This window comes from Saccostrea echinata, unplaced genomic scaffold, assembly GCF_033153115.1.
Source record: "Saccostrea echinata isolate AGI-Se365-2 ecotype Australia unplaced genomic scaffold, CSIRO_AGI_Sech_v1 ptg000056l, whole genome shotgun sequence".
In the NCBI taxonomy this organism is placed as follows: domain Eukaryota; kingdom Metazoa; phylum Mollusca; class Bivalvia; order Ostreida; family Ostreidae; genus Saccostrea; species Saccostrea echinata.
In genome coordinates this window covers 20,474,095-20,489,837 of record NW_026889805.1, presented here as the reverse complement: position 1 = coordinate 20,489,837, position 15,743 = coordinate 20,474,095, and the positions used below count along the sequence as shown (strand labels likewise).

The 15,743-nt window shown below is 34.0% G+C and overlaps 1 protein-coding gene across 1 annotated transcript; it reads left to right on the top strand.

Moving 5' to 3' along the window:
* Positions 1-4,615: 4,615 nt before the first annotated feature.
* Positions 4,616-14,404, top strand: LOC133173071 (serine/threonine-protein kinase PLK4-like). The gene is made up of 16 exons (XM_061307988.1): positions 4,616-4,777; positions 7,834-7,929; positions 8,049-8,144; positions 8,236-8,350; positions 8,485-8,597; positions 8,745-8,833; positions 9,098-9,330; positions 9,438-9,496; positions 9,604-9,872; positions 10,167-10,860; positions 11,007-11,251; positions 11,358-11,473; positions 12,274-12,623; positions 12,716-12,985; positions 13,125-13,231; positions 13,417-14,404. The coding sequence occupies exons 1-16, from the start codon at positions 4,742-4,744 to the stop codon at positions 13,538-13,540; spliced, it is 3,012 nt and encodes a 1,003-aa protein (XP_061163972.1). The 5' UTR covers positions 4,616-4,741; the 3' UTR covers positions 13,541-14,404.
* The last annotated feature ends 1,339 nt before the right edge of the window (positions 14,405-15,743 follow it).

Here is a 15,743-nt window from a genome sequence, read left to right as displayed (position 1 = left end):
GTCGTCGATATATATCTAAATGTCGAGCTGAAGGCCACAGCAAGAGATTTCTTTTTCTCATGTATAAGATTTTGAATAAATTCTGCTTCATATGAATACAAAAATAGGTCTGCTAACAACGGGGCGCAATTGCGGGGCGCAAATTTTGTTGTACTGTAAAAAGGTTCCATCACATTCACATTGCTACACTGTGGACTTGAAAGGTTCCCTACACTAACGACATTGTCTTTGCTACCATATTGTATAAGGTTGAATGCTGATTGACGTTTTTCATACAAATTGTTAGGCCATTATTTTCCTACTGAATTGTCTACGGGTTTTTTTTCTCTTTACACGATCATGACAAGGGGCAAACGGAGAGTGCGACCGGTCGACAAGGGATGCTTACTCCTCAATGTGTTCTATCGCACCTCTGTTTTCATAGATCCGCGTTTTCTCTGCTCACAGTATGTGCTTCCGGTATTGTTTGATTGCACTTTTGAGCACGATTACTGTTCGCTATCTTCACGTTTCATGCAAGAAATGTTCCGGGAACCAGATTTTTGTAGAAAACGTCGTTTTTCAATTCCAATGCATGGGTTCCTGTTTTTTTTTAAACTCAAGTTCAATGCATCATTTAAAGTTTACCCTACTCTGAGGAATATTCCACAATACGTCTAACTTTTGAGGGGTACCTACTACAAGGTCAGACTCAAGGCCAGGTAATCAGAAGTCAGAATATTGTTTTTTATCTTGACTGTACACAATTTGATTATCATCAGCCATGTCTCTGGCTCCGGTTTCTGTTAATCATACAACAGTACCACCAAAGTATGACACAGCAGTAGATTGTATTAGGCGCCTAGCAGATACGGCTAACAAATGTACATGTAATTGATTCTAATCACATTGACTGAATTGCACTCTTTGGGTTGTGTGAAAGTTTATTGTACTAAATTGTATCATGTCATTTTTTAAAACAAGAATTTACATTGATTCGAAGACACGGGTCTCCTGTGATAGGAGTATATTCAAGAAGGTATCAATTAGTAAATTTTGAATTTACTAGCTGGACGAGTTATCAAATTGTAAATTTTGCATTTACCACTATCTTATTGTTGTGAAATGAAATGAAAGACGTCTTAATCGTATAGTGGTTTATTTTAGACTTGTTGTTATCTATAGAAACGTAACGTAAGGTATTATGACGTCACAACAAAGTTAACGTTACATAAACTCGCGGATAATGCATGACACTCCGGGCACCAAAATGAATAGTAAAATTTTAAAAAGTTCATTTAAGAAATGAATTTAATTTTTGAAGATTCATGAGGACATGAATTACGACGCTTCACGCCGGCATATTTCATGAAGCGCGTTACCATGTATGTTAAGTTTTTCTATCAGCTGAGTTTTCTCCCTTAGTGCCTCATCACGAGTCTTTACGGTGAACGTGTAATCTCTCTCCCTGTTTTCCACGGAGTCCTGTAAAGTTTGCAGTTGATTTTCCAATCTCTATACGTTGGTCTTTAGATCACTTATTTCCCTTTGAATGATATCACATCGTGACTGAAGATTGTTGTTTTTAGCCCTGAGATGCCCCGAATCACAGCTAGCGGTTTTGAGTATGTCAACTTTACCCCTTAATTACTGAATCTCCTTATGCAGACGTCCGTTTTCGTACGCCATTTTATTTTTCTGTTCATCATTATGTTTCTGTTCATCACATTCTCTACACAAGTCTGAAAATCCCTTTGTTGGTCGAATTGTGACACTCTCTCTAGCAAGGTGGTATTCTCCTGCTCCAACGCGTTCCTCTTTTGTGTCTGGAACTTCAGCTCTGATTTTAGTTGCTGTATCTCGTTAGTCAGCTTGTTACGTTCTTCTTGCATGAAGACCACGGTCCGATTTATGGGAGCGACAGCTGTATTCAGTAAAAACTTGTAGGTCGATGTTCAACGTTCAGCACTGTGGTCTCTGACTTCTTGCACGTTTCTAAAATGTTGACACTTGCTGATTTGATGGACTCGTCTCTGTCACTTGTTAGTTTCATGTTGCATATACTTGTATGGTGTTTTTTCTGACACTTTTTACACCTGTTGCGGGATTTACAATCTGAGGCGCGGTGGTTTCCAAGCAGTTGAAACATAATTTCTTCCGTTTTAAGGTGTCGAATCTTGCACTTACGTCTGTAACTTTCTTACAATCCCCTGGAAAATGATTCTCTGTGCAGCAATAAATGCATGGGCGGCTCTTCATCTCTGTTGTTTCAACATGAGGAGTTGACACTCTTGTTTTCTGATTACGTGAATAATGAAAGTTGCGTTGTTTTTGAGGCTCCGGTAAGAAACATTGCTGTCGCGTGAAATCCATCGCTGTTTTCAATCTGTCTGTTTCTAGGATTTTGACTTCTTTGTTGATACCTTTACGAAGATTTTGTAGTGAAATGTTGTCACCATCGTACTCACGTGTAATGTTTTTTTTTTCTAATTTCAGCTGGTAGCTTGTTGATTATGACTGGAATAAGTAAAGATCTCTTGTCTTTGTCCTAGACACTCTAAACTCCTGACGTGAGATTCCAAGAAGTCTCCATAATTTCTTAAACTGATTTGAGCTTTGAGATAGCTAAACTTTTGAACTGGCGTCAAAGTATGGTTGCAATGAATCGTTGATTCGTAGGAATCCCAAAATGTATTCCATTCTAATGCATCCCCGTAAAAATGCGGAAGATCTAACTTTGGTAATCGGTGATTACTCGTGGCGTGTTGGGATGTAAATGACAAAACATTTTCATGGCTACTTTGTGCGTTGAAATCAGAGGCAGGAACATTGTTCAAAATATTTTCACAAGCCGTTTTACTTGAGTTAATTGTAGCTGACGTTTTAACGTTATTATCATAAATTTCTGTGGCGGGTGTAAAACACTCAGCATTGGCATTCAAAGTTTTACATGGAATTTTTTCTGTAAATTTTTCAGTTTGCCTAATTTTACAGTCTAATTCATACATGTACTCATCTGTATTTGCGATTTCTGTTTCGATGTCCTCTTCAGATAGGGTCTCCAATATGCGGTCTTTCAATTCTTGTAGGGTCTGCCTTTTCAGCACGAAAGACTTTCTAATTAGTAGATCATAACATTCAACGATGTGTTTGAAATTTAATTTCTCAAAGATCTTTTTAAATATTATCAACGTATTAAATAACAGTTACAAATGAATGAATGATTTATTTGGATTTGGCAATGATTGAATACAGGATTTCAAATTTTATTATATCGTCGTGATACCATTAAATTCAAATCGAAACAGTATGACACAAAATAATAATATTCTTTCAGTTTAAAGCAAATCTGATTGGAAATGAAAAAGAATTGTGACAGGAAAATTATTGATTTAATTTTTTTTTAATCTAAAAAGAGAAAGAGAAAAATTCATTTTGAGGGGTTGTAATCAATTTTTTCTTTAACAGCAACGAAATAAATCACTGACATTTATCCTTGCCGTCTTTCCAATCTTTTACGCTGATCGAACAAAAATGACTGAACATTGCTGGTATCAAAAGAGTTGCTGAAACCTTGACTTATTTTAAGATTATTAAGAAGAGAAATTACTAAAGTACTTCTGTTTATATGGAGTAGGATTTGTATTTCGTTTTATGTAGAACTTACTCCAAGGGACAGACATTCAGTATTGCCTCTCGCGATTGGTGCCGCGCGATTTTGAATGGAAAATTATCGTTAATAGTTAATAGGTGTTTAGATTCATAAACTATATCTCTTAAAACAACTCTTAACTACAGTTTACGAGTGTGAATTATAGTTTGTCTCATAAATATAGTTTCACGATTTGTGAAACTATGATTAACAACTCTTAACTATGGTTTACCATGTTAACAAATGTATATTATAGTTTAAAAATGAGAATCTATATTTATCAGCAAAATATATTGTTCACGTTTATTTACAGACAGATAAACTTAGATTAGCAATGGTAAACTACACTTTACAACTTTGTATTATATGTTGAAATGCGATAAGATGTATGTCTTAAGCAATAAATAAATAATAATAATAAAAAAAATTAATATAGTTTTACAGATGAAAACTATAGTTAACGAATCGTTAACCATAGTTTACAGTTCGTTAACTATAGTTTACAATCGATAAACCTAGTCTAACAACTGTTAAACTATTTTTTATCTAATTTTTGTGAAATTGGTGTGCCATTAATAGCGTACCATTGTTACAGGATAGTCCTAAGAATGGGAGGGGGCAAAGCTAAACGTGCATTGACCAGAAACAAACGTTGTTTTTTTCAGTCTAAGTGGCCCTGTTCCTTTGTTTCTGCCACTTCTTTTGTATCTCATTTCTCTATTTTCACGATCTGGACAAAATATTGAAAGTTTACCGAACTAGTGATCCATATTTTCCGTAATCATCCGTATTTGAATCTTTACGAAGATAAACTAAATAAATTGTAATATTACTGAAAAGTCTTAAAATGTTTAATCAGAAGTTTTTGCATTTTAAAAATTGTTATTAAACTATTTACCTAACCTTTTTTTTAATCAATAGCCTACTCCATGATTTTAGTTTCGTATTTGGTGCGGACCTAATGTTTTCAAGTTGAAGCGCGTTCGTAAACTATTTCAAATCAACAAACGTGGGGCAATATGTGAATCTTGATTTTTGTCATGAAATGTGTAGATGTGTGTACCAAATTTCAAATCTTGGTTATAAAGGACGTTTTGGTGCTATATAAGGATGGCTGATGCGTTCAGCATGGGAGAATCTATAGACGTAAGTAAATTTATGTCAGGATTCATTCACTGATTCAGCGTGTCTGGTCCTGTCATGTTTCAGATCAGTCCTAAGCTTATATTCTTCCCTACTATTTGTATGAAACTTCAGTTATAAACCAAGTAAATATAGAATTGTTTAACTACAATATGCCTCATCTTTCTCTATTTTGTGAAAAAAGTTTTATGACCCCCCCCCCCCCCTTCAGGAACTGATTCTATGCTTGTTGTTACAACAAATGGAATTTTTTGCATACTTAGAATAACAAACTCGTATATAAATGTATATATTCTTTTATTTGATTTTATTCATGCTGCTATGATAAAGCTCTTTTAGAAATAAAAATCTACTAACAAATTATAATATTTACTTATTATGGGAGGGGTTAGTAAAGCAGATATATTATCTACATGATCCCATCTACATCAATTTAGCTTGTAAAATGCAGAATTTGTAGACTAGTGATTTGTTTTTTGTTTAATTCCTGTACAATAAGTTAATTGTATTAATGTTAAGTTGTTGAATGAAAGGATACATATAGATTTTTACTATAGGTATTCTTAAAATGCATCCCTTTAAATGTTTATTTTTCTGAAGGTATATAAACCTGCCATACATCTCTTTTGTTCCAATATATGTATATAAAGTCTGTTTTGTATTTGTAAGGCCATATGAAATTCATTTTTATAATTTTCATTCTGCTGTTAAAGTTTAATAGAAGTAGAAGGAATAGCATTCATAACAAATAGTTGTCACATTGAAAAAGTACTGTGAAGGAAAAAATAAAACTTGGATTGCAAGTGATACTTTTCACCTCATATAAAATGATGGAAAAGAAAAAAAAAACAGTTGTTCATTATTTTATGTTCTTCATAATTGTGTTGCCATGTTAAAAAGCATTCAGAAAAGTTGGCCTGACAGAACATTGGTGGATTATGTCAGTGGTTGTTGCTGATTGTTAACAGTATTAAAAGGATTCAAGTCATATAACTATATCTGAATTCTGATTTGCGAATTTAATCTTTAAAATTTCATGCAATTAACATGTGATACTTTACGAGTTTATACTAATGGATTTTTAGAATCAATGCACTGCAAGGTTCACTTTCTTGGCCATCCAAATTATTTTACCTCTCTTGTGTTAGGAAATTGGCTAAATACTAGTACTTTGCCATATATATATAACAATTGGGATGAGTAAACACAGTGCAGTGTACAACCCTTTCAGATAAGCCACTTAATCAATATATTGTTAATCCAAAGAAAGAAATCTTAATTCTTCATGGAATTTCATTTATGTCTGTTCATTATCCAAATACGGTAATGTTTTGCTCTAAATCAAGCATTCAAAATTAACAGAACATAATGCATGTATGGAACAAGCTGTTAATAGTTTTTACAAACTTTAAAAAAGAAAAAGGCTGAAGACCAAGTAGAGGGCCACTCAATAAATCTTGATCAATTAATTAATTAACCATACTTGGATCATCAGTTGTTAAAAACAAAAATGATTGACACATTTTTATAATATATATAATACACTTTTTCATACATATAAGATTTTTCTGTAACAAAGTTAAGTTGCCAGTGCCATAGCTTTATCTAGTTGAGCCATTGATTACCTGTATGCTGTGTGTTACATATGGATTTATATAAGCACATGTTGTGTATTGCATATAATTTTATCATTTCTTAGATTTAAAGAGTGAATCATTTCAATTGTATTCAAAAAAGAAGTTGTAGGTGAAATCTTGTGTTATGTCCATATTCAAATATAATTACAACAGGTAGCTTAATAGGGTAGATTATGGGAATTTAGCAAGAAAATGACCACTAGAATAAAAGTTTATAATAAACATTGAACCACAAATCTGGTGTTTAAATCATTAAATCCTCACTATTGAAAATAATCTGAATCGACAAAAAATGACAATGAAGAGTGCCTTAAATCAGGGGTGTAAGAGCCAAGCTCCATCTCCCTCAAAGGGATTTATACTCTTTGTTTGAAAATTTATTTATGTAAAAAAAAAGTAGTACATTCTATAAAATAAAAAGGAAACTGAGCTCAGCATACACTTGTTTTCAATATTACCCATTTTTAAAACTGGACTTGAGAAATGTTAATATGACTTATTACAATTTTTTTTTTAGTTAATCTAAAATACCACTTTTCAATTTGTTAGGTTGAGAAATCCAAATTTATGTTTGATGCAAATGAAAAAATAGAGGTATGGTAAATTGTCAGAGGTGTTTTGTGGAATAAAATAATAAATGTGTATGTGTACATTAAACTTAGTAATCGGTTGTAATTCCACATTTTATTAAATTCAGCAATATATTCTAATTAATTACAACAAATGATTAATTAATTATGAAATGAATGCAGGATTTAAGTACCTAATTGACTTAAGTTGTGTACTAACTGTGACACATTGCAATTAAGTGATTATTGCTTTAATTGATTCATGCACAAACTAGGACTGGACACATTTTCTTAATCCCTTCACTGTAACAGGCAATGACCTGTAGGTCGGATTACAGGGATATAATCCTTTCTCTCAACAGTATAAATATACAACTATGGACTTTTAAATTCAGTTATTATTTTGTGGTCTTGATGAAGCAAACATGTGTCAGTTAAATTACACAGGTGACCCCTGTCCTTGTAATATAACATGTCAATTTAACATGGAGGTTATTTGTCCACTCAATGAAGAAATTGACCCCTTTACAGAAAAGGCAATAGGAAAAATTGAGGTTTAGATTTATTATGTTTTAAACTTTATTAATAGACCTAACACACTTTTATGAATAAGTATTCCTAGACATAACCAATTAATGATTTCTTTTTTCACATATATCATTTTAAAAAAAAGATGTAACCTGTTATTCCAACAACATGAAAATTATCAATTGTTGAAGAGTAGAATTATACATTATAAAACATGTTATAGAGAATTATAAGTGGTTTCTCAATGTTTCACATCAAATATTTCAAAAATCCAAAATTATGACAGAACTGATAATAAAAAGAATGTTTCTGTGCTGTATTACAGGATTACCAAGTGCTGAATCTCCTGGGTAAGGGAGGTTTTGCCTGTGTCTACAGAGCACGGTCTAATAAGACAGGGATGGAAGTGGCCATTAAAATGGTAAATATATAGGATGTATTAAGGGAATCAATTTTGATGATATGATTTTTTTTCTGCATTATTCTTAGTGGCCATTTAATTACTTCGAGTAAATTGGGAATTCCATTTCTATTTAACAGATTGACAAAAAGTTAATGAAAGCACATGGAATGGTAGCTAGGGTACGCAAAGAAGTGGAAATTCACTCTCGACTGAAACATCCTTCCATTTTAGAGGTATGCCTTTTACACAGTTGTTTTAATTGATTGATTCAAAACTGCAGTCTCATTGAAAAATTCTAATGTTTTATATTAATTTGCATTACAGCTGTATAACTACTTTGAAGATAGCAATTATGTATATCTGGTGCTGGAAATCTGTCTTAATGGAGAACTCAATAGATACCTGAAGGCAAACTGCAAAGTTTTGACAGAAGATGAAGGTGAGTAGATTTATGTTGTCAAATAGATCAGAATTAGGGAGAAAAAAATCAATATCTCTGAGAATTTTTGCCATTGCCACAAAGGTTTCTTTGTTTTGTTAAGCTTTATTTCATGATGAAACTTTTCCTTGCAGCTCAACACTTTATGAGACAGATAGTAGAGGGAATGCTCTATCTCCACTCGCATGGCATTCTTCATAGAGATTTAACTTTGGCCAACCTTCTTCTCACGCGAAATATGAATGTGGTAAATATTTTGAATTAAAATATTTAAAAAATACTACAAATGATAATAAATAAAAGAAATATGTGTGAAAAGCCTTATATCATCAGTATATGGTTTATTGATGTTATTTACATCTTTCTGAAATTATTACATGTTCATTGTTTGCAGAAAATTGCTGATTTTGGACTGGCCACTCAACTCACAGTTCCAGATGAGAAACATTTCACTATGTGTGGTACACCAAACTACATATCTCCGTAAGTAATTAAAAACACATACAATGACATGATGTAGGGATTAACTTGTTTATTTAATGATTAATTGGTAAACTTCAGATGATGAAAGGTGTACTGCATTTATAATCTGTTTGAACGTGAATAAACTTGCATACTTGATTCCATTGCATTGTTTCTTGGGCATTATGCAATCAAGATTGTTAATTATTTAGTAGCAACTAGTCATCAAAGAAGTGTTTGCCCAAATTAATTAATGTTTGGTAATTAGTATAATTGGTTTTATAGTGAGATTGCCATGCGGTCTGCTCATGGTCTGGAAGCAGATGTTTGGTCTCTGGGTTGCATGTTGTACACATTCCTAGTTGGCAAGCCTCCATTTGACACAGAAGCAGTAAAAAGCACACTAAACAGAGTGATCCACGCTGAATTTGATCTCCCAAGTCATCTATCAGAAGATGCCAAAAATCTCATTAAGTCTCTTCTGAAGAAGAATCCCAAAGAGAGGCTACCTCTTCCTGGTACGTCTTCAAGAAAGAATAAAGAGTAAACCAAGTCATATAAAAAGTAGTGGATGAATGTCAGGGTCACTATTTACAGACTAACAGAATATTTTTCACAATTTCAGATATATTGAAGCACCCTTTTATGACCTATGATAAAGAGGCTTACAGAAAAGTTTCTAAGGTATGCTCTATGCAGTTGTTTCTGTTTCCACCTGTAGACAAAAGTATATGATAAAACATTCTGAGCTTGAATTGTTTTAAAAATTAATTATGAATATTGCTTTACAGAACTTTGGTGACACATCAATTGACAGTGGAAGGGATACCATGGCAACCATGTCAACTTCCACCTCCTCAAGAATGACCAATGCCCTCAAGCCCCGCCCTTTTCAGGCATTTCCTCTGGAGTCACACATCTCTGAAGATGCTGAAAAGATTTTCCAAAACAAAAAGTTCAGCTATGAGGAGAATGAAGTGGCTAACATTAATCAAAGATGTCCTCCCAGTACAGCAGTGTCCCGTCATCCACCATCTCCTCCAGTTCGTTTGCGAGATAGGTGAGACTCTCCTTCTTTTTTCAGAAAGATTGCTATAGTGCTGTAAATGCACTTATTTTAGCTGTAATCATATTTTAGCCTCTTTATCACTGTTTCATGTCCACTATTTTGTGTACATGCTAATACACTGCGCTAAATATCATGATTGTGCCAATCAGTTGTAGAGGAGGATTGCACAGAAATTTTAGTGGACTTATTTATTACATTTACTGTAAATTGGTAGATCTTCAGATGAGGACCATGGTTTGTCAACCAAAGTAAATGTGTCTGAAAATTGATGTATTTGTTTTGTAGTGACAGAAGCACTGAGAGACAACAGTTCCTAAGAAGCAACAGTCAGGACAAGGGTAGAAGTATGGAGCTTTACTCTGTAGAGCGTAGCCTAGAGGAAATTCAAGGAGTCAAACAGAACAATAGGCCTCCTCCCCAGTTTGATCCTGCTAAGTACCAGGATAACAGGTCTAATACACCTAGCAACTCTTCTGGATGGTCCTGTAGTCTGTCTCTTCATAGCAATGATCCAAAAACTGTGGCAAGTCCAGCCATGCATGGGTACAGTGATACCAGTAGTCATGGAATAACCAAGCCTTCTGCAAGTGATCTGTCTTCACAGAGTAGTGAATTCAGTCTATACAACACCAAGAAAGTGCTAAACTTTGAGAGTGACAGTCTGCACGATAAATCTCGTCCCAAAGAGGGTCAAGACTATGAGTCTTCCTCATCACACTGTAGTGCCAGTGCCAAGCATTCTTACTCCCAGCAGCGGGATTATGTTGGACAGTTTGGAAGAAGTAAATCTGTGGATGATTTCCTGGACAGTGATATAGACACTAATGCCAGCAGTAAATTGGAACAGTACAGTAAGCCAGAGATTACTAAAAGTGTAAAGGGTGCTACTTCATCTAATGAAGAAAAGGGCAACAAAGGTGTTACCCCACTCTCTGCTGTCAGACTATGTCCCATTCGCCAAAAAACCAGGAATGCTGTGGTAAGTAAACTCCACATTGGGATTTTTTTAAAAGTAATCATGGAATTAAATATTGTTTTAAGCATATTTTCTTTTAAAATTTTGAATCTCAGATTGAACGTGTACATTTTTTTTATTAATATTCACCCAATTTTTATTTCCTGCAGGTCAACATCATGGAGAATGGAGAGGTGTGCTTGGAGTTTGTTAAACAGAAGCAGAAGGTGGACAAAGTGATGGAAGTCTTTGTCATCTCTCCAGACGGCTTGAACGTCAAAGTCTACCAGCCAAACTCAGGGAAAGGGGAACCTGTCTCTGACCATCCAGTGTCCCTTCCTGAGACTCCCTCAAAGCAGTTCTCTTTTGAGGAGCTGCCAGAGAAATACTTCAAAAAATACCAGTATGCTGCAAGGTTGGTCAATGTACTTTAATTTATTTTATGAACTGCCAGCTTGTAGAGGGTATATGTGACATCCACATGTAACAATACTATATTGCTTGTGTTTGTTTCTTCATAGGTTTGTGAAGCTTGTACGATCCAAGACACCAAAAGTAACAATCTACACTAGTAAAGCCAAGTGTATGTTGATGGAGAACTCACCTAACCATGACTTTGAGGCAGTGTTCTATGATGGTAGGTGTTTTTAGAGTCACCTTGAAGTTTTCTTTCAGACTTGCAGATTTTTTTCTTTCCCAAAAGCCTTTATGATAATACATTCAGCCAGTGTGAATAACTTTTTTTTCCTACATGAATTTCTTTGTTAATTCTACTGAGTGCATTTTTTTTTATACATCACACAGTGTAATACTATTTTTTTTTTCTCTCTCTCTTTTTTTTAAACACATTTGGAGAATATTATTTTGAAATGTTAAATTGAATTGTAAAGAAACTTATTATGTGAATTTTATAACAAGGCAATTTTCCTGGAGATGACCATACTAATTACTGTGATGAGTGTTTCCCATGGAGTAAGTTTGTCTTGTAGCAAATTTCTCTCACCTTTGAGCACTCATACTATTTGTGTAGCATAATAACACCTTTTGCTGTGGATCTAAAAAAAATATATTTATTTAAATAATCCATAAACCAAAAATAATCAAAAAATCTTCAATCCTGTATAAAACCATGTAGTTTTTACCTAAGTCTTTTCTTTTTATTGAATTAGTTATTTTAAAGATAATTTGGTGCTGTACTTTTTTTTTCTTCTATAGGAAATTAAAAAAAAAAAGAAATTAGTCTTTATGTACCCATACCTTTTTTATTTTTGATACGGTGTTTGCTTAAAACTGTGTTCAGAATTTGTGTTCTTTTTTTTTTGGTGGAATTTGATAGTGTTGACAAGGTGTTTTTGCACTTTACTGCATGCTGCTTAGCAAGTGAAATGAGCATTTTGAGAAAGGATAAGTTTTTATAAAGTAAATTTTTCTTTGTAGGTGCTAAATTTACAATGAACTCCACGAACATTCGAATCATTGAGAAGACTGGTACATCACTGGTTCTAGAGTCGGGGGACACCCAGCAGAGGCTAGCAGAGGAGACGCAGCAGTTACTGGAGTATGTCAAACAATGTCGACAGCAGTGCCTGGAGCTGGAGTCAGTCATTGAGGCAGTACAACAGAGGTGCAGCACAAAGGGCCAGCAGTTCTTCCCCGTCATCATTGGACGGCGGCCAAATGTGAACCTGAATGACTCTCACAGATCTCATTCAACAAGTGACCCTCCAAGTTCCCTTGGAATGGACAATTTAAGCACCCCTTCATCTGGATCTGGAAGGCCCCCTACAGTAAGTACTTAACATTGTTCTCTGTTTTAAATTTCTTTCTTTTCTCTTTATATTTTCTGAAGCTGGATAATATTATTGTTCATTCTTAACAGATGTCATCTTTTGATGGAACAGTGGTCAGCACTGTAACAGAACTAGTGGATCCATCATCTGCCTCAAGACTGACAGATGACTCTCATGACCAGACACTGAGAGCACAACAGATAGCAGAGCGCCTGGGAAACATAAGCCCCACGTCTACTCTACAGAGCGAAAGAGTTACCAATACCAGTCCTACCTCTAGTCACAGTAGCAGCACACAGTTACGCAAAGCCACCGTGTTACGCAGTGTTTTGGTAAAAGATATTGGATGGGCATCACAGGTAATTTGATTAATGAGTTGCAGCTCATGCTTTGAAGTAATTAAATGTCTGAGAAGTAATGAAGCTACTTGTTCATATTTCACAACACTACTGAAGAGAAAATATGCAGGTTATCTATAATGGGAATTGTTGCTTTCAGTTGTCTAATGGAGAGATATGGGTGAAGTTTGATGATGCAACCCAAATAGGGGTGAAACCAACCACTACCACAGTTAAATATGTGGATGTACAAGGAAAACTTTTTAGGTAAGATAAAGAAAACATTTAAATTTTATTTGTTGGTTTCAAAGTAGTTTTAAGATACTTTTGTAATCTTGAAAAACTTTTAATACTACTTCAATTTAAACAAAAATGAAATATTTGTAATAGTTCAGGCTAAGCAGAATGAACTTAATTTTTTAAATGTAATGATAATTTTTTTCTCTTAACAGATTTCAAAGAACTGACATTCTTCCAGAAGCAGTCAAAGTGAGACTGGGGAAGGTTCCAGTGGTGCTGGAGGCCCTCATGCAGGACACCCCACCCACCTCCACCCCCTTAAGTACTTTCCGATAGGAAGAGACGCCCTCACTTAGAAATCTCTACGTTATTTGTCTGTGATAGTGCCATAATTGACCCATTACTCATTCTCCTTAGTGCTGTGATATTCTGTAGGCAGCTTATGTCATTGTCTGTACATATCTTTCAAGATATAATTAACAAAGAATTAAGAAGAAGATTGACATTTTAGTCAGTTTGTACAGGGTTGTACATTTGTACATATCAGAGGATGTGAGATATAGTAGTTTTCCTGATTATATTGTACATGACAAAGATGTATATATCATAGATATATTTCTGGTTCAATATAAATTGTTGCTGTTATAGCTTAAGTCTGTAGTTTAGTGCTATTGGCTATGGTAGGTTGGCTTGTTTGTGCTATTTCAAGTTTTATTTATTTTTAATATAGTACAACTGTATTGTGTTCACTTCTTTATTTTTAATATTTTTTTAATTAAATAATGTTGATTGAGCATTGCATTTTCTTCCTTACACTATACATTATTTTAACTGTATTTTATTTTTCCCATAAGCCACCACAAAAGTTGATTTTACCACAGATTTTTATTATCACATTAATTTTTCTTACACTTTCACAAATGGACTTGGATCATATTTTCTCACTTAGATGTTAATTTTAAAAGAGTAAAAGCTAGCAGGTTATTTTTAAAGCATTCAATTTTTTTAATGGTATTTTATTGATAGACTGTATGTAAGAATTCACAATTTCTTTGGATCAAATAAGATTTTTGTTACATTGAATTAGATGATTGTTTATTGTTGAGTACCATAGCCAATCCCATGCTTATATTGTTACATATTTAACTAGTCTTCATATATATTATAGTTATATGATATGAATAAACTTATAAAAGAAAATCTGTTTCCTTTCCTCTTTAAGATTTCTTAGTAAAAAAGAACCAACATTCAGACATAATAAACATCCAGATAATGTTTCATTTTATGAAGGAAGTCCAACTAAATTTTATTAAATCAGCCATCATTATTAGGGTTTTTAGAGGAAAATGTACTTCTAGGACAGTAAAACACACTTATAGTGAACACACCTGCATCCCTGGAACTTTGTTATAAGCATGTTTTACTGTGTTTTAAATGTTTAAATTAACAACACTTTCAAGAAGTAAACACTTCATGCATGAGGAATTATTTGAAGTATTGTAGTTTGTACCCAAAGTAAGGTCTTGTCTCTGAGAATATACCTGTGAAATATGAAAGCCCTAGCAACAACCATTGAATGGATATGGAAAAGGTTAAAGTGTTTTCAAAAGTATGTCAAACATCAAGGTCAAGATCAAGTGGTCAAAATTAATGGTGCCCAAGGAAAGGCCTTCTCCCAAGAAATATACAGGTGAGATATGAAAGCCGAAGCACCAATTGTTCAAAAGTTATGACTAAGGTTAAAGTTTTCCAAAAGTAGGTCAAACTCCAAGGTCTAGGTCAATGGATTACAATTGTTGGTATCCAAAAAAAGATCTTGTCACAAGGATTACACATGTGAAGTATGAAAGCCCTAGCACCAACCATTCAAAAGTTATGGACAAGGTTAAAGTTTTTCAAAAGTAGGTTAAGGTCAAAGGGTCAAAGTTGTTGGTATCCAAAAGAAGGCCTTGTCACAAGGATTACACATGTGAAATATGAAAGCCCAACAATTCTTCAAAAGTTATGGCCAAGGTTAAAGTTTTCCAAAAATAGGTCAACTCCAAGGTCAAAGGGTCAGAGTTGTTGGTATCCAAAGAAAGGTCTTGTCACAAGGATTACATATGTGAAGTATTAAAGCCCTAGCACCAACCATTCAAAAGTTATGGCCAAGGTTAAATTTTTCCAAAAGTAGGTCAAACTCCAAGGTCAAAGGGTCAAAGTTGTTGGTATCCAAAGGAAGGTCTTGTCACAAGAATTACACATGTGAAGTATGAAAGTCCTAGCACCAACTGTTCAAAAGTTATGGCGAAGATTAAAGTTTTTCAAAAGTAGGTCAAAATCCTAGGTCAAGGTCAAAAGGTCAAAGTTGTTGTTATTCAAAGAAAGATCTTGTCACAAGGATTACACATGTGAAGTATGAAAGCTCTAGCACCAATTGTTCAAAAGTTATGGGCAAGGTTAAAGTTTGGTAAAATTTTGCAAAACTGGGTCAAACTCCAAGGTCAAGGTCAAAATGTCAAATATGGTGAAACCCAAAGAAAGGTCTTGTCCAAGGAAT